Raw genomic sequence first — 24,586 nt, 5'->3', positions numbered from 1 at the left:
AAAAAAATAGCACTTTGGGGGGCATTTACCTGGGGATTTAATTGTGTTGGGAATCTCCATAAGGAGGGGAAGGCATTCCAGATTTCAAATCGGATGTCTTTTCTCTTTTAAAAGTAATTTATTGCCACTTTAAACCATTGGGAACAGAAACCAGTAATTTGCACAAAGTTGCAAGCTGAAAATTGCAGATGGTCTTGGCTGAAACTGGAGGCTCGTCTTCAAGAAGCAAAGCAATTATTTTCTACAGTTCGGTTGCTTTCAGAAAGTGCTTGAAACAGCCATGAGATACACTATGAAAAAAAACAAACACCTTTTTTCTTCTCTCCCCTTTTCTTCCTGGACTTTCTCACCCAGCAGGAGGCAGCATCTGCTCTGTAGGTTCAGAAAGCAGGGGTTGGCCTGGTTAGTTGGATAGGAGACCACCTAGGGATCCCGAGGTAGTGAACTGGACTACAAATCTCCCACCAAAGGACCAGGCCAGGTTCTTCTGCATTGTTGCCAAGAAAACTGCAGGGACACATCTGTGTGGTCAGCAGGAGTCAGGCTGGACTTGAGCATATCATTAAAGTTGATCCTCTCCCCAAGGCAGCTTCTTTCAAGGACTTCCAAGTTTAGCTTTCAAAGAGATCACTAAATATTGCAGGATCCGATCTGGGTCTGGTCCTGGTGATTGACCCAGATTGGATCCTGCAACTTTATCCTGGGACACATATCTTTGCCTTCATTCGTGAGATCATTAATATCCATAAGATATTCTATGCATAATGCTCTGGATCAGTGATGGCGAACCTTTTAGAGATCGAGTGCCCCCAAACTGCCCCCACCACCCCACCACCCACAGGGCCACCCACCGCCTCCACAACCTGCCGCAGCAGTTCGCCAAGGCGTCCCAGCAGTGCCATGCGTCGACGCCCTTTGCCTGTGCCCCACAGCATCATCTGTGTGCGACGGGGCGCAAGGGCGGAGTCTTCTCCCCGCTGCCCGGCTGCCATGTCCTTGGCTGTGCTGCTCCGCACGGCCTGCGCTTGGGGGCGATTCTCCTCTGGGGGGCTGCTGGTGAGGAGGGGGCCACGGGAGGAGGCGGATCTGGGGCTGTGATGAGTGCCCCCTCTGGCATGTGTGCCATAGGTTTGCCACCACTGCTCTGGACAAATGCACTGAGATACTTGGGAGGAAATTCAGTTCTCATTCACACTGGACTTTTGAGTGTTGCTTTAGACAACCAGTCAGAATAGAGCTGGAAGGGACCTTGGAGGTCTTCTAGTCCAGCCCCCTGCTCAAGCAGGATACCCTATACCGGGGGTGTCAAACTGCCGGCCCACGGGCCCGTATGCATCCTAGCGAAACCACGCCCACCCCACTGCCGGCAGTGGAAAAAAAGTTACGATACGTCATGACACGTCACGTGACGTTGCGAGTTTGACGCCCCTGCCCTATATCATTTCAGACAAATGGCTGTTCAGTCTCTTCTTAAAAACCTTGAGTGATGAAGCACCCACAACATCTGAAGGCAAAGCTGTTCCACTGGTTAACTGTCCTCACTGTTAGGAAGTTTCTCTTTAGTTCCAGGTTGCTTCTCTCCTCAGTTACTTTCCATCCATTGTTTCCTGCCCTCTGATGCTATGGAAAATAAGTTGAGCCCCCTCCTCTTTGTGGCAGCCCCTCAAATACTGGAATACTAATCTCGATGCTCAAAACACAGTAGCCAGCTGTATTCCTCCCTTTGCAGATGTTCTCATGTCTTAACATTGTTGCCCCTTCCTTTTCCTCCCACAGACCCTGATTTACATTTATGGGGATGCCCTGAGCAATGTGGGCGCAGCAGAAAAAGTATTTGAATATCTTGACCGGAAACCTTCTGTCAGCACAGAAGGGATGCTGTCTCCAGAAACCCTCTCCGGACACATCTCCTTCCAAAATGTTTCCTTCTGCTATCCTTCCCGCCCCGAGATCCAGGTCCTGAAGGTACCTTATGGGAAGCTGGAAAGCACCCGGGTTGCTTTGCATGACACCCTAACAGTACATCACTCAAATGCAATTGCTAAAAGCTTTAAGTAACTCAGTTAAGTTGGTTGTATGTTCTACAAACGTAATCGCGATCCTTTAATTTTGATAAAGAACATTGGAAGGAAGAATGTTGAGACTTTAAAGGTCTTTAGAAAGACAAAGCAAGTTTCTCTACGGGCACCCCTTAACTTTACAACAGTTTGTTTAGTGGCTGTTCAGAGTTATGACAGCAGTGAAAAAGGGGACTTAAAACAATTTATCATGCTAACGACCGTGGCAGCATCCCCATAGTCAGGTGATCAGTATCCAGACACTTGGCGACTAACTCATATTCATGACGGTTGCAGCGTCCCGGGCTGCAGCCTTCCAATGAGCAAAGTCAATGGAGAAGCCAGATTCACTTAACAACCATGTTATTAACTTAATAACTGCAGTGATTCACTTAGGAACTGTGGCAAGAAAGATCGTAAAATAGTGCATAAGTCACTTAACCACAGTCTCACTTAGTAGCAAATATTTGGCGCTCAGCTCTGGTTGTAAGCTGAGGACTACCTGTGCTATACGAGACTGAGACTATGGGATCTAAGTATAATGTTAATTAACACAGCACATTCCTGCTTCATTTCGCGTTTATTTGCATCTCGTTGTGCCCTAGAATGTCTCCTTTGAGCTCTGCCCTGGGGAAGTGATGGCGCTGGTGGGCCCGAACGGCAGCGGAAAGAGCAGCTGCGTCGCCCTCCTGGAGCACTTCTACGAACCCCAGTCTGGGGAGGTCCTGCTGGATGGAGAACCAGTTGGGAAATATGAGCACAAGTATCTCCATAGGCAGGTGAGATAGGACTATCACCTGCAGGAAGAGGCCTAGGTCTCTTTGGTGGTTGAAGGGTTACACTTGGGGAGGCTTTGGGAAGGGGGTTGATACATGACATTAGGATGATATGGTTGGAATTGTCTGGGCTTTAAGAACATCTATATCATCCATCCATCCATCCATCCATCCATCCATCCATCCATCCATCCATCCATCTATCTATAGATAGATGGATGGATGGATGGATGGATGGATGATAGAGGGATGATAGATAAATGATATAGATACGGATGATATATTAGATAGATAGATGGATGATAGATAAATGAGATAGATAGATATGGATGATAGATTGATAGATAGATAGATAGATAGATAGATAGATAGACAGACAGACAGACAGACAGACAGACAGACAGACAGACAAGACCTAAAAGCTGTGGTGGCGCAGTGGTTAGAATGCAGTACTGCAGGCTACTTCTGCTGACTGCCGGCTGCCAGCAGTTCAGCAGTTCGAGTCTCATCAGCTCAAGGTTGATTCAGCCTTCCATCCTTCTGAGGTTGGTAAAACAAGGACCCAGATTGTGTAGGCAATATGCTGGCTCTGTAAACTGCTTAGAGAGGGCTGTAAAGCATTGGGAAGAGGTATATAAGTACTGTTGCTATTGCTAGATAGATAACAGATAGATAGATAGATAGATAGATAGATAGATAGATAGATAGATAGATAGATAGATAGATAGATAGATAGATAGATAGATAGATAGATAGATAGATAGATTAGACAGACAGACAGACAGACAGATAGTCATCCATCTCATCACATGCATTGCATTTTTTTCTTTGTGTGCTTGTTTTAAAATGCTAATTTTTATGGCATACACTGCATTTTTTATGCCGTTTCTTCCTCAAAAAAGTGGGAAGAGCCTCTGATTTTCAGAAATTGTGTGGCTGACATCCATAATTCCCATAGAGAAAAATGAACGCAATGCCACTAAGGCAATTTTGGAAGCCACGAAATTGGGGCTTGGAATGTCCAAAGTTCCTCAGATCTGCTCTAGTGCTGAAGGTAGTAAAAGATGCCTGGAATGTAAGGCTTTTGATTTCTTATGTTCCTTGATAGATAAAAAGGTGCTGCATTCAGGAAATTCTGCACATGTTCATATCCTGAGATAAAAGATTAGAATCTCCTTTGATCTATGATTGTGGCTGTGCCGTTTCTCTGGCAACAGTGTAAAGGTTGTGATATGTTTTGGTGATCTGGAATTAAATCCAGGTGCCAACAAAGTTTGATCCTACTTAGCTTTTCAAAATCAGGTGAGGTTGGCTGAGTGCCGCCACTTTGCCTCCAAATTAAAAAGAGCAGAGAACAGCACAAGCTCTACAGTTGGGAGATGTATTGAACCGTACATCTGCACGTAAGATTCACTACAAGAAAGACTAGGGGTGAACATGATAGCAGTGTTCCAATACCTCAGCGGGTGTCACAAAGAAGAAGTGGTCAAGCTTTTCTCCAAAGCACCTGAAGGCAGGACAAGAAACAATGAATGGAAACTAGTCAAGGAGAGAACCAACCTAGAATTAAGGAGAAATTTCCTGACTGAGAACAATCAGTGGAACAATTTGCCTCCAGAAGTTGTGAACACCCCAACACTGGAAGTTTTTAGGAAGAGATTGGAAAACCATTTGTCTGAAATGGTAATAGGGCTTCCTGCCTGAGCAGGGGGTTGGACGAGAAGATCTCCACGGCCCCTTCCAACTCTTGTTATTCTGAATTCTGCACATTGAGCATCAACCTTGAGCATCAACCAGCCCCACCCTGGAAAGGTGCTTGATGAGGAAGATCAATAGAGTTTCTCCCTCAGTCCTGATAGGCCTCCCTGTCCAATTGCAGGTGGCCCTGGTGGGCCAGGAGCCCGTCCTATTCTCCGGGTCCGTCTGGGACAATATCGCCTACGGCCTGCAAGGCTGCAGTGAAGAAGATGTGAAGAGAGCAGCGAAAGAAGCTGATGCCCTGGGATTCATCAATGAGCTGGAAGGAGGCTTCGCTGCAGGTGGGCAAAATCCGCTTCCCCCCCCCTTTGATTCATCCCAGAAAACCCCACTTTCCTCCCAGAAAACCCACCGGTCCTGATTATTGGCTTTTGTAAAGTGAAATCCTCCTTACTTTGTTGCAATGTATACTGCAGTCCTTGTGTTAGGACCATTCCATTGTTCCAAATTACAGTGGCGCTGAAAAAAACAGAAGTGGCGACTAGTCCTTGACTTTGCCCCTCCCCTGCAGTCACGGGATCGCATTCTGGGTGCTTGGCAACCCTTGCACTTACAACGGTTGCAGTGCCCCACGATCAAGTGAGTGCCATTTGCAGCCTTCCTTGCCAGCCTCCGACAAGCAAAGCCAGTGGGGAAGCCGCAAAGTAGGTGACGAGTCATTGGGATAAGTCTCTCCCACCTGGCAGGAGCTACTCCAGTATCCAGTATCCGCAAAAATAGGCATGTGCTGCTCCGACACCCACTCTCCCTTGCCTGGCAGCAGACATTCTGGGGCCCAAAAAATGTAGCACATCTCTGAGAGATGTGGCTGCCTATGTACCCTCCCACACCAATTCCCGCATCCAAAAAGCCTCACCCACAGTGCTGCAACCGCCCACACACCCTCGCCCCCCGGCATCAGCCACTTATTGCCTGCCAGCCTTCTTGTGAGCCTCCTGGGATTTTGAAATTCCTGTAGCCAACCCCCCCTGACTTTGCTTGTGAGAAGCTAGCAAGTAATGGCAGGGGGATCCTAGCCTAATGACCAGTGGGGTTAAGTTAACAACGGCAGTTAGGACTGCATGCATGGATTGCCTTCACCAAGCAAGGCGGTCACGTGATGTCACATTTTACGCATAGCTTGCTTAGCAACAGAAACTCCAGTCGTGCTTACTGGTGTGTAACCTGAGGCCTACTGGTAAAGCTCTGGGTTACACGGATGGCTCCAATTGTAATGATGTAATTGAAAGACTAAGATAGGAAAGAGTGTTCCAAGAGCTAATTGCATTCTGGCGCCGTTTCCAAAATCGCGCATCCTAAAATCTCTTCTGCCGTTGTTAAAAGTGCAAGGGGCTGGTTTCCCTCCTCCGGACCTTTTGCACTGAAAATACCGTAAGAGAGCCAGCTGTCCTGATTGCAGTTTCCCCCTCCCACTTCAGAGAGTGTCGGGCTTCAGTGTTTGCCTTGTTCTGCAGCTCATTGCTTTGCCACCCCTTAGGACAAAAGATGAATAGGAGTAGGAATGGTGTGGAGAGTGGAGGATGGAGTGGAGGATGGAGTGGAGTGGAGTGGAGTGGAGTGGAGTGGAGTGGAGTGGAGTAGAGTAGAGTAGAGTAGAGTAGAGTAGAGTAGAGTAGAGTAGAGTAGAGTAGAGTAGAGTAGAGTAGAGTAGAGTAGAGTAGAGTAGAATTCTTTATTGGCCAAGTGTGATTGGACACACAAGCAATTTGTCTCCAGTGCATAAGCTCTCCGCATACATACAAGCAACAAGTGATAAATCACAATTAAATCTTTGCTCAACCTTGACTTCGCTCTTGATTGCCTCTGTCTTTCTTGTCTTCCTGCAGAGGTGGGGGAGAAGGGAGGGCAGCTCTCCATCGGGCAGAAGCAACGATTGGCCATCGCCCGGGCCCTGATCCGTGACCCAAAGGTCTTGATACTGGATGAAGCCACGAGTGCCCTGGACACCAAGAGTGAAGCTGCAGTGAGTGCGAGGGATCTGTGAGGGGGGGCTGGGTGTGGACCTTAGCTGGATTAGTTCAGGGACCCTGAAGGGCTTAATCTGAATTTTTGTGTGGTGACAGCATAGGAAAACTGGGCTTATTTGACCAGAAGTGTCATAATTTCTTCCTAGTTTATTTAGGTGATAGACTTTAAAATCTGGTGCCATCCCAATATGGTAAATTTAGAGTTTTATGTTGAGTTGTCTTCTCTTTTATCAGCTTGTCTTCTGGGGGTTATTATGATTTGAATCTCCTTAGAGGGCTGCTGGCTTATGTACAGTGAAAACTATTTAACAATAGTTTGCAAGCAGATATGAATCGAGGTGGCACAGTGGTTAGAAGGCTACTTCTGCTGACTCCTGGCTGCCAGTAGTTTGGCAGTTCTATTCTCACCGGCTCACGGTTGACTCAACCTCCCATCCTTCCGAAATTGGTAAAATTGTTGGGGGCAATATGCTGATTCTGTAAACCGCTTAGAGGGGGCTGTAAAGCACTATGAAGCGGTATATAAGCGTAAGTGCTATTGCTATATGGATCTAAATGTTTGAGATGTTGGGTTGGTAGTTGGGTTGTTGGCTTGATCCCTGAGCTTGGCGATTTGGCTGCAAACGTTTCATTTCCATTCGGAGAGGCATCCTCCGTGCTTTATGAATTGTGCTCATCTGTCAGAGCACTGGCCTTTAAATACCTTTTTGTGCAATGTAAATTGGTGTGGGTGTTGTTTGTCCGGATTTTGTCCGGATCAGACCATTACTCAGCAAAATCCGGACAAACAACACCCACACCAATTTACCTGACACAAAAAGGTATTTAAAAGGCCAGTGCTCTGACAGATGAGCACGATTCAAAACGCACTGAAGATGTTTCCCCGAATGGAGACCAAATGTTTGCAGCCAAATCGCCAAGCTCGGGGATCAAACCAACAGCCCATCTAAATGTTTATTTGTACAGATGTAAATATGTTTATTCACTTTACCAGCCTGACATGCCCCTCTGGTTTTAAACTGACTCTGAGCTGCTGACATACTTAACCATGCATAAAATTAAAACAACAAATATAGCCAAATGGCAAACAATATTGCAGGAGGAAATCAAATATTTTGAATATTTTGCACCAGTGATTCTCATCGGATTGTGATGCTAGGAAGGGAACTGAAAATGGTGGACAGCTTCTCCTCTGTGGTACTTACATTCTGGTGAGAGAGAAGTTCTCTGAGGATGGGCTCCAACATGAGTCTGAAAGCTCAGAAAGCTAAACCTCTGGTCCTGGTGACCGACCCTTATTGGATCTTGCAACATTATCCTGGGACACACATATTTGCCTTCATTCGGGTGGCTTTTATTGTTTTCCAGACTGCAAAACATTTGGGGCCAAACTCTATTGCAGAGCTGGAGAAACCCTTTTCGGTGGAAATGTGAGGGAGATTGTATCTAATGCTTCTAAGGAACTGAGGATTTCCTTTGGATCACTGCTTCCTTTTTCAGATCCTGGAGTCTCTGCAGAAAAGTAAAGCTCGGACCGTGCTGGTGATTGCTCACCGGATGCAGACGGTGGAAAACGCACACAAGATTGTGGTGCTGGAAGACGGTGTTGTGAGTCCGTGCCAGCCAGTGGACCCGGCAGCCGAGTCCGTGAAATCAGAGGAGGAGGGATTTGGAGAGCCATCAGAATCGAAGGAAGGCTCTGATGAGTTACAGGACTCACAATCGGATGAAGAGCCTGGCCCCTCCAATCGTGCTCTGGATGAGACTCAGCTGTCAGACTCTGAGGACTCACAGCTGGAAGTCATTAGAGACCCTTGTAAGGCAGTTAACTAGAGCAGGTCAGAGGGAGACAATACGGCAACTCCAAGGGAGGAGGAGAAGGCATTGAGAAACCACGCCTTGGGGCTGTTTAATAAAAAAGGGAAGGTGTGGGCAGTGCTGGTTGCTGAAGGCAACCGTTGTAAAGTACTTCCTGGGATCATGTTCTGTTGGCATTACCAGTGACTAATTCCCTGTTTTGCATTGTGTTTCGTGTGGACACTTTCCTCCATTTGGATTGTGTTTTGTTGCTTTTGTTTTTGGACCATTTGGCAGGTTTTAAAAATATTAAAAGGGTTTTTGTCCTTGTGCATTTAACAAGGAGGGCCATAGGCTGGGACAGAACAGGCAGAGAGGTTGTGGAGGAGTAGACTTACACGGAATTGATGGACAGGAGAGGCCCCTTGTACAGACTGGTGGAAAGGACCCAGGCAACTTCCGGCATTGCAACGGAGATGCTCGGCCACAGGATCCACTGCTTTTGTAGATGCCAAATGCATGATTGGCCGGGGAGATAGACAACAGCACCGTCCAATGGAAAGAGAGTGACCCAGAAGGCCACCTGTCCATCAGCTCTTGATCAGTCAAGAGTTGATGAACGGCAGCCATTTGGAAGAGGAGGTTGTCTTTCTTATCTGGACACAATTCATGTGGTGTTAAGTAACGACTTGGACTCCGGAAACTCTGTGATGAAAGATGCACAATCCCGTTTCAAGCAACTGCTTTGTTTAGCAAACATACCAATATTCCAGTTTTTCCTTCGTTTAAATTTAGCACGTGAGACTTTTTTTTTTGTACAACCTGCTTTTTTGTCACACTTTTTAATATTGGTTGCGGTAACTTGACTTCTTGTTTATTTAACAAAACAAAGTCTGCGTGTGATCCCTTTTAGTTCTAGCAAATCTGCCTGTGGATGGAAGTCACGTAGGTAGGTCTCAAATTAGTACGGTTAGAGAATCCCACAAAATGGCTGCATTATTTGAATTTGTACTACTGGAAGTGATATTGAACATATTCTGCAAAGAGCCAGCTCTCTAGAGAAGGGTCTAATGCTGGGAAAGAAAGGCAGAAGGAAAGAGAAGTGGATGACCAAGGCAAGGGGAATGGATTCAGTTACTGAAGTGATGGGAAATCCTGAAGATCCAGGTACATATTTGAATGCTAAGAATTGACACGGACTTGAAGACACTCAATCAGTCGTTAGTCAAACATCTATACCAGGGGTAGGTAATCTTGGCTTTTATGACTCGTGGACTTCAACTCCCAGAATTCCTGAGTCGCTGGCTCAGGAATTCTGGGAGTTGAAGTCCACGAGTCATAAAAGAGCCAAGGTTGCCTACCCCTGATCTTATACAATAGAATAGATAATTCAAACAGCAGTTTTTCTCAGCAACAACATGAAAAGTGGGTTAACCCTTACCCCTTTCAGAGGTTTTCAGCTTGCCAGTCAAGCTCCATTTTGAGGTAGCAAACCGTGAGCAAGGGATTCATGGATTCAAAGGCAATGAAACAGTGGAGAGTTGAAATAATATATTGAGCAAAGCAATAATTACTTTTAATCACACACTGTACTCAACAAGAAAATACAGTAGTTGCAAGCAAGGCTACAAAATAACTGAAACCTGCAGTGGAGTAAAAAAATAAGAAATGGGAGCAAAATATGGTCTGCTGCATTTTTCAACTTCATTCTGTCCCTGCCAGAGAATACTGCAAATCTTCAGTTCTGGCAGCCACTGTGGTATTAGTCAGCCAAACCCATTTTAATCTAATTGTGTTATGGCAAGCAAATGAGTCTGTCAAGGATCTTCCATTCGAGTGGATCCCTCATTTGGGTTCTTGTTGTATAAAACAAGCAGGGAGAATTTATCTGATCTTTCTACATCAGTTAACTATACTCCTTTATCTCCCTTTAGACTTGCTATCTAATCTAATCAGATTCAAATATTTACTTTCTAAAAATCCCAGCTTATCATTAATGCTTGGAGGGTAAATAAAATTCCAGCTCAAACCATCAATCTTTGGCCCACACGGTAAGCTTTTCCCCCATGTTTGAATCCTTTAAAGATGAGTAACTTGTTTTGAATTAAGTTAATTGCATGGCTTTACATGGTTTCTCCTCTATGGATCCATTTTGTAAAAAAAGCAAATGTGCTGTAATCATTAAAACTATTTTCACACTCCATACGTTTATATGGTCACACCTGTGTGGATCCACTTATGAGAGTCAAGTTGTCCTTTCTTAGCAAAGCTCTTTTCACACTGCATTTATGTGGTTCCTCCCTTGTGCGGATCCTTTCATGACCTGTAAGATGTCCTAAGTAACTTCCTGGGATTCATACATGTATATGGTCACTCCCCAGTATGGATCCTTTTATGAGAATTAAGTTGTCCTTTTTGAGTAAAGTTCTTTCCACATTCCAGACATTTATACCATTTCTCCCCTGTAGGGATCCTTTGATGGCAAGTGAGAGAACAGTTTGCACTGAAGCCCTTTCCAGACTGCATCTATCATGTTTCTCCCCTATGTTGATCTTCTTAACTTTTTCTTTGCCTTTTGTGCTTGGTTGTTCCTGGTTGGTTGAGTCTTCAAGAGTTGATTGGGTTTCAAGAGATACACAAAGCAAACCAGGGTTACAGTTAATAATGTATTAATAAATTCCCAAGATTGCAAGTTTGAAGATTTTGTTCCTTGAAATGTTTCCAGAAGCAGGCGTGATAAGGAACAATTGCCATGGCAACTGCTCAAACAAAGATTATTGCCTTTATGGGGCTGATCTTCTATTCCCTCCCCCCCTTCTCCCACCCCATGGGAGGGTAACAAAGGGAAATGACAAGATTTTTTTTAACCTTGCTAAGCCCCTGGAGGACCGAAAGCAATTCGCAATTAACACCTTAAGGTCTGGCTGGGGTGCTTCTCAGATCATACAATAGCTGCACTTGACAAGCAAAGGGTAGAGCTCTTTGGGTAACCAGTCCTGTTTCTGAGATGTTAATTAAATTGTGGATCACTTTAGGATACTCAAAAGGAGCCTATCCTTAAAACTAATAATAAAAAACATTAATCAGTGGTGACCCTTCCAAGATGGAAAGTTGCAACACTTGGCTTCCTAGCTGATAAGTGGGGTGGGAGATAACATACCTTCTTGGCTATGAAACAATGCCAGGTCTTGATCACATCCTAATAAAAAGGTGGAATCCATGCGAGCAAAGGAGTCCAACCCCAGTCCCACCTCAATTCACTGGTGCCAAGGATGTCAGTGTTAGCCATTTCGTATTTTACAGATCGAGCTTTTCTATGTTGACACTTCCTATGTTCCAGGTTCCCATTATAATTCTGCTTTGGATTTTCTTTTCCTGCATGGGACCATCAGCAACCAGGCTTCCTGAGCTTTTAATCTAGCAATTCTTGAAAAGAAAGCGCCATCCATATTCTCTGCATATATAAGGTTTCTCCTGTGTGAATTTATAATTTATTTATGCCTCATATTTATAGGGCTACCCAGCTCCCAAAACATCTCTAGACCAGGAGTCCCCAACACTGCAGAAATGGCTGGCCGGTGTGCACACAAGTGGGCGTGCATTCACCACCGCTCGCACTAGAGCCCATGGCCCCGTATGCACATGCGCGTGGGTGCAAATGAAGATGCTAGCGCAGGGCGTGTGTCTGTGGCCTGTACGTACATGCATGAATGGGGCCGATAGCCCAGGTGGGTTGCATAGCCTGTTTGCGCTTGTGTGAAAGGGGCGCTAGCCGTCGCAGGGGTGTGCAGCCGTTTGCGCATGTGTACAGTGCTAGTGCGTGCCACATGCATGAACGGGGCCGTTAGTGCCGTGAGCCCAGAAAGGTTGGAGATCTGCTTTAGACAGCATACAATAAAAAACAGCAAATAATTAACAATATTAAAAACATTCTATGATTTTAAAAAATCATTCACATTAGGAGAAAGGATTCCATATTGTAAACAGTTCAACCCCTCACTAGTTCACTACTTCCTTGAGCTTTCTTGAGTTCCAACACATGTTTTGATACCAGAAGGGTATCAAGAATGGGTGCCACAGCAGAAAAGGCCAGTCATGTACATCTCACCAAATACAACTCCTTAATAGACAGGACCCACAATATACCTTTCCTGCCAGAACTGATGTGATGGACAGATGCAATTAGGAAGAGACAGTCCCTCAAATTACTTAGCTCCATACCATTAAGGGCTTTAAAATTCAAAAGCACCAACTTGAACTGGATCCGGAAGCAAACTGGCAATCCATGCAGCTTGCACAGTAGAGGTGGGATAGATAGCATCACCATCGGATGGATTTGTAACTGGCTGACAAACCGTACTCAACGAGTAATCCTTAATGGTATTACATCTATATGGAGGGAAGTAAGCATAGGGTACCACAAGGTTTTGTCTTAGGCCCAGTACTCTTCAACATCTTCATAAACGACTTAGATGAGCGAGTAGGAGGTAAACTTGTCATATTTGCAGATGATACTAAGCTGGCAACAAAGTGAAGTTCAATATAAAGAAAAGTAAAGCATTACACATAGGCAAGAAAAAACAAAAGTACACATATAGATTGGGTGAAACCAGGCTTAATAGCAGTAACTGTGAGGGATCCTGGCGTCTTAGTGGACAATCAATTAAATATGAGCAAAGTGTGTGGTGGCAGCCAAAAAAGCCAATGCAATCCTAAATTACATTAACGGGGATTCAATCAAGGTGTAACATATGCTGTTCTACTTCACATAACTGACACATCCCTACCTTTTGTATCAGTTGAAGTTTTCATTTACTCAAGGGCAACCTCACGTAGAGCACATTATAGTATTTCACCTGGGAGGTGTCCAAGGCATGACTGTAAGCAGAGCCTGTTGATCCAAGGATGGGCAAATGGACACACATGAAGCTGTGCAAAAAATTTCTTAAACACATCTGCCATTTGAGCAGGAGTTGGGAATCTAAGAGTATCCCAGATTGCACAGAAAGTCTTTCAACAGTAAGGTAAGTTATTCTTGGAATGAAAGAGTATTTGTATGGTTTCTCACCTGTGTGAATCCTTTGCTTGTGAGTAAACCAGGGGTTCCCAACCAGGGGTGCCAGATGATATTCCAAGGGGTGTGAAAAGTTGGGTTTTCAAAATTATAGTGTACATGCATAATTCATTGCCATTATTTCGAATGTTTGTAAGGGGTGCGAGAATGTATCAGAAGCGTTTTAGGGGTGCAAAGTATAGAAAAGGTTGGAAGCGGCTGGAGCAAACCTATTGTTTCTAATTACATTCTTTCCATAGTTCCCATCTAGATGAAATCTACAGTAGAAATTAACTCTTCAGATTTAAATGTTTTATGAACTTTAAAAAACTGATATGTTTCATATAGTTTTTAGGTAAATTAAGAGGGAACTCAAGGAAGTCACTCATCCTCTAAGTAACTATCCCTTTGATTGTGGATGGCCCAAAACAGAGTTTTGAGAAGTCGTGGGAAAAAATTCATTTATATAGTAATAATAATAAAGTTGGAAGGGACCTTGGAGGTCATCTAGTCCAACCCCCTGCTCAGGCAAAAAACCCTATATTATTTCAGACAAACGACTGTCCAGTCTCTTCTTAAAAACTTCCAGTGTTGGAGCATTCACCGCTTCTGGAGGCAGGTTGTTCCACTGGTTAATTGTTCTATCAAGAAGTTTCTCCTTAGTTCTAGGTTGCTTTTCTCCTTGATTCAGGCACTTTGGAGAATAGCTTGACTCCCTCTTTGGGGCAGCCCCTGAGATATTAGATATTGGAACACTATCGTGTCCCCCCTCATCCTTCTCTTCATTAAGCTAGACATACCCAATTCCAGCAACCATTCCTTGTTTTAGCCTCCAGTCCCCTCATCATCTTTGTTGCTCTTCTCTGTACTTTTTCTAGAATCTCAACATCTTTATAATAATAATGATAAAGTTGGAAGGGACCTTGTAGGTCATCTAGTCCAACCCCCTGCTCAGGCAGGAAACCCTATATGATTTCGGACAAATGGCTGTCCGGTCTCTTCTTAAAAACCTCCAGTGTTGGTGCATTCACCGCTTCTGGAGGCAGGTTGTTCCACTGGTTAATTGTTCTGTCAGGAAGTTTCTCCTTAGTTCTAGGTTGCTTCTCTCTTTGGTTAGTTTCCACCCGTTGCTTCTTGTCCTGCCTTCAGGCGATTTGGAGAATAGCTTGACTTCCTCTTCTTTGGGGCAGCCCCTGAGATATTGGAACACTGCTATCATGTCCCCCCTCGTCCTTCTCTTCGTTAAATTAGACATACCCAATTCCAGCAACCATTCCTTATGTTTTAGCCTCCAGTCCCCTAATCATCTTTATCATCTTTCGTGGTGACCAAAACTGGATGTGCAAAAGTGTAAAAAGTAAAAGTGTAATATCAGTGGGAATACGGTTTGGACAATGCAACTTGGGGTTACAAACATACATTTCAACAATGTACAAACCTGTTTTTACATTGCAGCCCAAGGCATATTTTGTCAAAAATAACCCATAATCACCTGAATCTGCCTTTTAGCATGATGAATGCAAAAATACCTGCCTTTTACATGATGAATGCAAAAAATAAAATGATGTATCTCCTTTTCATGTCCCTTCTTTCTTTAGCTGATCAGTTACTTCGCCTTTTCTTTTTCCACCTTCCACAGCTGACAGATTGTGTCCTGTCCTAACTTCCTTCGATCACAGACCTAGTGTTTAAGCCCTACTGAGGTAACTACCTTTCAAAGAGATATGTTCCCCATATTTGGGATATATGTTGTTGTTAGTTGTGAAGTCATATCCAACCCATTGCGACCCCATGGACAACGTTCCTCCAGGCCTTCCTGTTCTCTACCATCTTCTGGAGTCCTACTGCTTCAGTGACTCCATCCAGCCACCTCATTCTCTGTTGTCCCCTTCTTCTATTGCCCTCAATCTTTCCCAGCATTAGGCTCTTCTCCAGTGAGTCCTTCCTTCTCATTAGGTGGCCAAAGTATTTGAGTTTCAACTTCAGGATTTTCTGGCATATATAGTATGTGCATAAAGTGTCAGATGAATAAGACAATGATGCATTTCACTAATTAGCCCATTCTTTCCTACACTTTGATGGTAACTTACCTGTATGGGTCATCCTATGACAAGTAAGGTCACAGATTCTCCTTCAATTCTTTCCATACTTGAGCAATTGAAACACTTCTCCTGTATGGATGGTCAATAAAATTCCACCTCAAGCAGACTCACCTTATCGGTGAGATAGACAGCATATAAATTTAATAAATAAAACAAAACCAAATATCTTTGCTCGTTGCATATATTAAGCTTCTTGCCATGTTTGGATCTTTTGATGAGTAACTTGACTATTTCAAATGAAGGTCATTCCAAATATATATGGTTTCTCCTCTGTGCATCCTTTTATGACAAATAAGTGAATTATACTCAGTGAAGCTTTAACACATTGCACATATCGATATGGTGGCAAGACCGTTTTCAACCTTCCAAAGAGATGCTATGTTCTCAGTGTCTGCTAAAATGTGATAAAAATGTATAATGAGTCATATACTGGTGTATTGACTTGCTTATTATCTTACATTTCTATGGTAACTCCCTGTGTCTGTCATTGTATGACAGACAAGGCTATTACTCCCTTAAGCTTTTTACACACTTGAGTGCTAATAGGATTTTTCCTGTGTAGATGTTTGGATGGTAAATAAGATTCCAGCTCAAATCAAAGATCTTCGCACATTCCATGAAATTAAAAGTATCCTACCATGTTTGGATCTCTTCTGATGAGTACGTTGACTGTTCTGAATTAAGCTCATTCCATGGATTTATACAGATTTTCCTGTATACAGCTTATTACAAGTAGTGGACTATACTCAATGAGGCTTGTTCGACATTCTATGAATTATGTTTTCCTTAGTGGATCCCTTTAAGACAAGAAAAGGACCTGTACACACTAAAGCTTTTTTCACACATAATACATTTATATGATTTATCTTGTGTGAATCCTTTGGTGGCAATAAGGCCTCTATTGTCAATAAAGCTTTTCCCACACTACAGGAATTTGTATCATCTCTCATCTGTGTGGATCATTTTATGAGAATTAAGTTGTCCTTTCTTAGCAAAGCTCTTTTCACATTCCAAGCATTTATAAGGTCTCTCCCCTGTGTGGATCCTTTCATGGCAAGTAAGATGTCCTTTCTGAGTAAAGGTCTTTTCACACTCCATGCATTTATATGGTCGTTCCCGAGTGTGGATTCTTTGGTGGCGAGTTAGGTTTCTGTTGATGAAAAAGATCTTTTCACATTCCAGGCATTTATATGATCTTTTCCTTCTGTGGATCCTTTGGTGGTGGCGACTAAGGTCTCTGTTGTCAGTAAAACTCTCTCCACATTCTATGCATCGATGTGTTCCCTCCCCTATATGGATCTTTTCATGACAAGTAAGATGTCCTTTCTGAATAAAGCTCTTCCCACATTCTCTGCATGAATAGGGTCTCTCCCCAGTATGGATCCTTTGGTGACGAATAAGATCATTATTGCCAAAAAAGCTCTTTTCACATTCCTGACATTTATAAGGTTTATCCCCCGTGTGGGTCCTTTGGTGACGAAGAAGGTCTTTGTTGTCAAAAAAGGTCTTTCCACACTCTAGGCATTTATATGGTCTCTCACCTGAATGGATCCTTTGATGGGAAGTAAGCCTTCTGTGCTCAATGAATCTCTTTCCACACTTGCTGCAAATATATGGTTTCTCCCCTGTGTGGATCCTCAGATGGCAAGTCAGATAAGCTTTTCTACTGAAGCTCTTTCCACACTCAGTGCATTTAAAAGGTTTCTCCCCTGTGTGGATCCTTTCATGACAAGTCAGGTGTCCTTTCTGAGTAAAGGACTTTCCACACTCTAGGCATTTATACGGTTTCTCCCCTGTGTGGATCCTTTTATGAGATTTAAATTGTCCTGCCTGAGAAAAGCACTTTCCACATTCTGTGCATTTATAACATTTCTCCCCTGTGTGAATCCTTACATGGCAGGTAAGATGTCCTTTCTGAGTAAAGGTCTTCCCACACTCGAGGCATTTATATGGTCTCTCACCTGTGTGGATTTTCTTATGATGAATAAGTTCTATGTTCCGACGAAGGTTTTTCCCACACTCCATACATTTATAAGGTCTTTCCCCCGTGTGAATCTTTTTATGATAAATAAGCTCTGGTTTCTGACGAAAGCTTTTTCCACATTCCAGGCAATTATAAGGTCTCTCCCCAGTGTGGATCCTTTTATGATGAATAAGTTCTGTTTTCTGATGAAAACTTTTTCCACACTCCAGACAGCTATATGGTCTCTCACCTGTGTGGATCCTCTGATGGCGATTAAGATTACTCTTACTACTGAAGCTCTTTCCAGACTTCATGCAGAGTTTCATCTTCTGGCTTAGACTAAAATCGCTCCCAAATTTTACAAATGTATGTGGTTTGTGTTTCCTATGCAGTATTTTAGGCATAGTCAAAGAGAAGGAATGATTTATGTATTTTCCATTCTGTCTGGAATCATATTGTTTTCCTTTAGTCTGCCTTTTGCTATATTCACATAATTCAAATTCATTTTTCTCTCTTTTGCCATATTTTCCTTTTCTCTTCTGTTTCTGATCTTGCTGGGTAAGGAAGCTATGGATTTTAACAGGAAGAGAAGTGAAAAACCTCTCTTCTCCCTCTTCTCTGTGGCTTCTCACTTGCATTTGTGGCTCCCCTTGATGGCGAAACATTTCTTCCACTTCATGCTTTGCTCCTTGCAGTTTCAATAACCTTGACTGTTTGTCATTTTTATTCCCCAGTGCATCACCATCACCTGCTTGGAAAAAAGAAAATAGAAATTCTCATTAAAATTTACAATGATGAAAGGGGGGAACCCACCTTTCAAAAATATGCCCACCTAAGCCTAAGATTTGGCATCAACTATGTGTCAAGCTAGGAGATGTTATCTAACATAGGTGCTAATTGTTATCTAGGAAACTGATGGTATCCAAGGGATTTTTCAGACCTGAACCAGATTACGACTTTGCTGTTGATAGGTCCATCTGCCCAAGCTAAAGCCTTTCCCAAAACCATTATGAACATTACTGCCAAGGCCTTAGTTATGTTCTAGAAGAGTGGCTGTGATGACAACCTTGGACAAAATTGCCCATTAAGTGCCTTTGCTAGTTTGTGATCCAGTGGGCCCTGGTGGTTGAAGGGAAACAAGAGGAAGTGGACAGGGCTCTTTATGTCATGGCTCCTTCATTGGATATTAGCTATAAACTAAACATTCTAGCCTTGATTGTTTTCTTGAGATTAAAAAAGTTTTTAAAGGTTTGTTATTATTCAGGTATGTGGCCAGGTAGAGTCCTGATTATCTTAAGCAATTGAGTGCAGTTATCTTCCCTATTTACTTCCCACTGAAAACACCTTTCCCAATGAACAGAACCCAGAGCAAAGAGTCCTTACCCAGAGCAGCCATATTCCTAGAAACCTCCAGCATGACTTCTCTGCACAAGGCCTTCTGGCCAGAATCCAGCAGTGCCCACTCCTCCTGTGTGAAGTCCACAGCTACCTCTTCAAAGGGATCAGAGTCCTAGAAAGAAAAAGAAAATCTTTCACATTTCTTTTTTTCTTTTTCTTTTCCCTCTCTCTCTCTCTCTCTCTCTCTCTTTTCTTTCTTCACAAAACAGAAAATAAAGCTTTGCAAGAAATGAAATGGACATTTTCTTATAGGACAGGCTTAGGCCTGCAGGTCCATATAGTCCATAGAGCTAGGAAGCCCCCTTCTACCTCCTCCACATTGCTGTTGTAAAGGCCCAAAATGTGGCTTAAGTGCATCCAAATTATAGAATAGTTTTATACAATTGTTGTTTTGTTTCATGGTCTTTTATTTTTTTAATTTGTTTTCAAAAGTCTTTTGAAAATTAAACTCTTCCAATATGTACAGTAAATTATATTTCCTAATAGCAGACTCTTGGGAATTGTCCTTCGTTTACATCCCCAGACTATCTTGAAAATTAAATGAGACTCACTGGGTCATTCTGTGGAGACCCTAAGGTTAAATGAACACAGCATTTGGTTGGCAAAGTAACTCATGAATGGAAGTAGTTTAAATTCTCACAAGAAACATACTCTTACCTGGCAAGGTGGCCCCAATTGTATCCTCCTGAAAAGAAGCTCTTCAGAAGGACTGGATCGATCTCCTCTTCCCTGGAGCTCTGCTGAGATCTCTTCCATGAATGGCACCTGCAACTGAAAAAATGGCCTAGTTTATGATTCACTTTCAGATGACAATAACCATGTTGGTTTGCTTGACTTACCTTTTTCCTGCCCAATCGTACTTCCCCAACCCAAGTCAAAGTGAGAGACCTGAGAACTGCTTTGCCGGTGACTGCTTTTCTAGATAAATGCCTGCCATTGTTGTAAAATGCTTCATTGCTTCTTTTATTTGCTGTTTTCCTTCTGATCAGAGCTGTTTATCTCCTCTCCTTCACTTGACAGTGTGGCCTTTTCTTCTTTGTGGATGTATTTATTCTATTCTCCCACTTTTTTCTCTAGATTTGGGGGCCTTTTCTCTTCTTCTTTTGGGGGGTGGGTTTCCCCTGTACCTCTTGTAATGGGGAGACTACCAGTCTGACAATTCAAGGAGAGATCTCGGAATGAGTACCGAGATGCTTTGGTGGGGGGTAAAATGAGCCCCCTGAAAACATTGTGATAATCATTAAAAAACAATTTGGATACTTCATTCTTTCTCTCCTCAAATTGCCAATAAGATTTAACTTTTAGTTGTAAATGTCTTAAGATAATTTTGAATGTACAGAAAGAAAGAGCTGAACTATTGGAATGTGCGGGAAGGAAATCACGTCCACCCTTCGCACATTCTGCCTTCTGCAGTTCAAAAGCACAAATCAGAATAGGCTCTAGACAAATATCAAAGTGCAGTGGGAAACAACAAATGTAATAGTGTGCAACATTCCTCCTAATCTGACCATAACGTGAGATCTCCTTGATCAAATAAGAAAATAAGCTTTTCTTTCAAGATTACCACTTTCGGTGCACACATTTTAAACACATTTCAGCAAGATGCCTGAACTGCAGCCATTTCTATCATGGTGGATAACCAAATGCTTGCGTTAATCTCTAATTAGTTATGCTGAAACTGAGCAATGAGGATAACTATTCTGTGATTTGGCGAAGTAGTTTACTATATATACCATTGCTTTCCCTACTGATTGTGCTTACTAGAGTGAAAAATCTTGAGGAAAAAAGGGCTCTCAATTTTTTCACCATATGCTCTCAAATACCAGATACCTTCACCATCTAAACATAACTTTCATCTTTTACTTAACTTTTTTCTCATTGGTTATGTCTTTGTGCAATATTGCAGTTATGTAATTAACATATCCTGCTTCTGAAAAAAGAGTGAGTCAAGCTATTCTCCAAAGCACCTGAGGGCAGGACAAGAAGCAATGGATGGAAACTAACCAAGGAGAGAAGCAACCTAGAACTAAGGAGAAACTTCCTGACCGTAAGAACAATTAACCAGTGGAACACCCTGCCTCCAGAAACGGTGAATGCTCCGACCCTGGAAGTTTTTAAGAAGAGACTGGACAGCCATATGTCTGACATGGTATAGGGTTCCCTGCCTGAGCAGGGGGTTGGACTAGATGACCTTCAAGGTCCTTTCCAACTTTATTATTATTACCTAGGGGACATCTGATCTAATTCTTCCCATGGAATTTTTAGCACTGTGAAACAGAAGAATTTGCCTCAAGAGGATGGATATGAGTTCCAAAATATTAGGAGCTGCTGAAAAACTTGTGCTTCATATCTGTGATTTCTTAGAGAGGTTGCTATATCCATCAGCGTCCCCCCAGGCATCCCTCGCGGTTAACTTGTCTCACCTGCCGACCCTCTCCGGGAGGCTCCCGGGGGTCGGAGGAGGGCGGCGGGCCGAGCAGGAAGCCCTCGGCCAGGGCCACCGCCTGGGCGCAGCTCTCCGCCCCGCACTCCCGCAGCCAGCCCGCCAGCTCCGGGGGCAGCAGGGCCAGCAGCTGCTCCAGCACCACCCGGTCCACCATCTCGGCTTTGCCGCTCCGCTCGGGCCGCAGCCACTCACGGCACAGCCGGTGCAGGCGGCTGCAGAGCGCCCGGGGCCCCTCGGCCTCCCGGGGGCGGCAGCTGCGGAAGCGCCGGCGCTTGGGCTCGGAGCTGCGAGGCCCCTCGGGGAGGCCTCTCGGGCAGCCGCCGCTCCCCCCTCCAAGGGCTGCGGGGGCTGCTGCTCCTCCCGCCCCCGGAGACCCCGGGGCCTCCATTCGGTCTCCCGCTTCGGCGCAGGCCGAACGGGTGAAAAGCTCCCTTCGCAGCCGCCCTCGGCCACGGCGGAGCCTCCCCCTTTCCCCGCCCCTTTCCCGGTTTCAGGGGGAGCTCCGCTTCCTCAGGGCTTTTCCGCCTCAGCAGGGCAGCTACAAATCGTTCCCGCCAAAACTTCCAGCGCCCTCACGCGCCCCCTCCGGAGCCTGGGTCAGAGAGCGCTGCTCCCTAGAGAGGCACAACGCTGCACGCGATCCTTCGTCTCCCGCCCTGGTCGAGAGAGCCGCCGCACTGAGGGCGGCGAGCACCGACAGGGATTTTCTGCGCGTGCTCCGCTCGTTGCCGGCCGTTGGGACTATTCCTGAGCAGGCGGGGGAGGGGAGAACGCGCGGGTGATGGGCCCGACAGAGGCCGATCGGTGGCTGGAACGAAAAAAGCCGCCTTAGGTGGAAATTGGTTTAATTACAGCTTGTTCTACACCTGGGATTTCTGTGGTCTGGAAATCCTCTTGGAAATGTGGGTGTGATCCTGGGACAGGTGGAAGAAGTGTGTGTGTGTGTGTGTTGATCTGATGGAGGACGCTGCTAATGTGACAAATGGAAAGAGAAGAGCAGGCATCCAGGCAGTAGATTTATTTGTTTTATCATTAAACTAGGCCAGTCTGTGGTGCTTTGGGTTAAATATCAAAAAGATATTTGTATATGTTGTACACGTGTTGTATATAGCATGTTTAGATATGTGTCATGTATGTTTCACTTTGAGAGTGGGCAACTAAATTTCATTTTGGATGTGTGCCTTGTGCCCACAGTAAAAAAAAAATGACAATAAAGGTTAGCTTATTTCCCTACCTAAACGATAAACGGAGAAAGAATGGCCAGTGGAAGTCAGAATATCAATGGGAGAAAGCAATTTTGGATTTCCTGCTGGCTTCCCCATCGATTATCCTTGTGAGAAGCTGACAGCGAGCATGGAAATCTTTTCTGCCTTCACCCTTTTGTTCCAGCTTTTTTTCTTCCCCTCCTCAAAGCCCTCTGGTGAGAATCCACTAGCAATTACAGGTGTATATTTTAGTTTAGACCAGTCAGCATAGCTGACTCAGGAATTCTGGGAGTTGAAGTCCATGAGTCATAAAAGAGCTGAGGTTGCCTACCTCTGGTCTAGACTGATGTGTGTTACACACCTAAAATCTTCCACATTCAATTCTTACGGATCTCTGCCTAAAATCTTCCATAATCAATTCGTATGGATCTCGTTTGGGTTCTTGTTTTATCATGCAGAGAGAATGTATCTGAACTTCCTACACCACACCGTACACAGCTATACATCTTTTAGTTCCCAAATCCCAGACTTGCTTTTTGATCTACGAAACCTCAAATTCTTTCAAAAGATCCCAACTAACCACATTTCAGTGCAACTAACAGGCAAACCCAACTCAGCGGCAAATTTTGGTCCAGGTTGTTGTTGTTGTTAGTTGCGAAGTTGTATCTGACCCATCGCGACCCCATAGACATTTCTCCAGGCCTTCCTGTCCTCTACCATCTTCTGGAGTCCCTTTAAGCTCATGCCTACTGCTTCAGTGACTCCGTCCAGCCCCCTCATTCTCTCTCGTCCCCTTCTTCTATTGCCCTCAATCTTTGCCAGCATTAGGCTCTTCTCCAGTGAGTCCTTACTTCTCATTAGGTGGCCAACCCCTCAAAATTAGATTGAGTAACATCAGAAAACATCTGCACAGAAAGGAAGGCAGGAGAAACAGAAAAAGATGGGGCCAAAAAAGAGGAAAATAAGCAAAAAACAGAGGAAAGTCTTGACAAGACCCTTTTTGAAGTTCTCTGAGCTTAGGAGTATCGACACCCAAGCACAAATGTTTTTACCTTGTGTTCTGGCGAGGTTTGCTCAGCACAGCAGTTCAGACGGGAATTGTCTTGCTTAATCCCTAGTCTGTGTGCAGTTTGAACTTTATGGGGCTGCAGGTTAGAGGCTTTCTAGGGCGCATCCAGTGATTGCATGGACAAAACCTTGCTACAATGACTTAGATGAGGGAATAGAAGGGGAACTCATCAACTTTGCAGATGACACTAAACTGGCAGGAATAGTCAACATCCCCAGAAGACAAGCTCAGGATTCAAAAAGATCTTGACAAACTGGAACAATGGCCCCTATCCAACGATATGAGTTTTAATGTGGAGAAAAGCAAAGTTTTTAAATTTAGGCAGGAAAAATCAAAGGTACAAGTACAGATTGGACGAGACCTGGCTCAAAAACAGTAACTGTGAGAGGGACCTTGGAGTCCTAGTGGACGATCACTTGACCATGAGCCAGTAATGTGCAGCAGCAGCCAAAAAAGCTAATACAATCCTGGGTTGCATAAACAGAGGCGTAGAATCAAGATCACGCGAAGTATTAGTACCGCTTTATAAAACCCTAGTGAGACCACACCTGGAATACTGCAACCAGTAATCCCCATATTACAAAGATGCTGAGACCTTGGAAAAAGTTCAGAGAAGAGCAACTAAGATGATCAAAGGCCTGGAGACTAAAAGATATGAAGAACAGCTGCAGGACTTGGGTTTGGCTAGTCTAAAGAAAAGAAAAGAAGAAATAGGGGTGACATGGTAGCAGTATTCCAGTATTTGAGAGGCCGCCACAAAGAAGAGGGGGTCAAATTATTTTCCAAAGCACCAGAGGGAAGGACAAGAAAGTGATCAAAGAGATAAGGAACCAGAATTAAGCAGAAGCTTCCTGACAGGATAATTAACTAGTGGAACAGCTTGCCTCCAGAAATCGTGGGCACTCCACAACTGGACGTTTTTAAGAAGAAACTGGACAGTCACTTGTCTGAGATGATATAGGTTTTCCTGCTTGAGCAGGGGGCTGGACTAGAAG

General features: G+C 44.1%; 1 protein-coding gene and 1 pseudogene across 1 annotated transcript in view; one reads left to right on the top strand and one right to left on the bottom strand.

Annotated features, from left to right (window-relative positions):
• LOC107298995 (antigen peptide transporter 2-like) overlaps positions 1 to 9,588 on the top strand; it is a 20,102-nt gene extending 10,514 nt beyond the window's left edge. The window contains 6 exon segments of the mRNA XM_029286657.1: positions 1,777 to 1,965; positions 2,663 to 2,836; positions 4,713 to 4,872; positions 6,418 to 6,554; positions 8,059 to 8,166; positions 8,733 to 9,588. Of these exon segments, the coding sequence (XP_029142490.1) occupies positions 1,777 to 1,965; positions 2,663 to 2,836; positions 4,713 to 4,872; positions 6,418 to 6,554; positions 8,059 to 8,166; positions 8,733 to 8,894 (930 nt within the window). The 3' untranslated portion in view covers positions 8,895 to 9,588.
• Positions 9,589 to 16,434: 6,846 nt separating this feature from the next.
• Positions 16,435 to 21,705, bottom strand: LOC114923573 (annotated as a pseudogene).
• Between the last annotated feature and the right edge of the window lie 2,881 nt (positions 21,706 to 24,586).

This window comes from Protobothrops mucrosquamatus, unplaced genomic scaffold, assembly GCF_001527695.2.
Source record: "Protobothrops mucrosquamatus isolate PMUCROS unplaced genomic scaffold, P.Mucros_1.0 scaffold4417, whole genome shotgun sequence".
Taxonomy (NCBI): domain Eukaryota; kingdom Metazoa; phylum Chordata; class Lepidosauria; order Squamata; family Viperidae; genus Protobothrops; species Protobothrops mucrosquamatus.
This window is presented reverse-complemented; position numbering and strand designations above follow the sequence as displayed.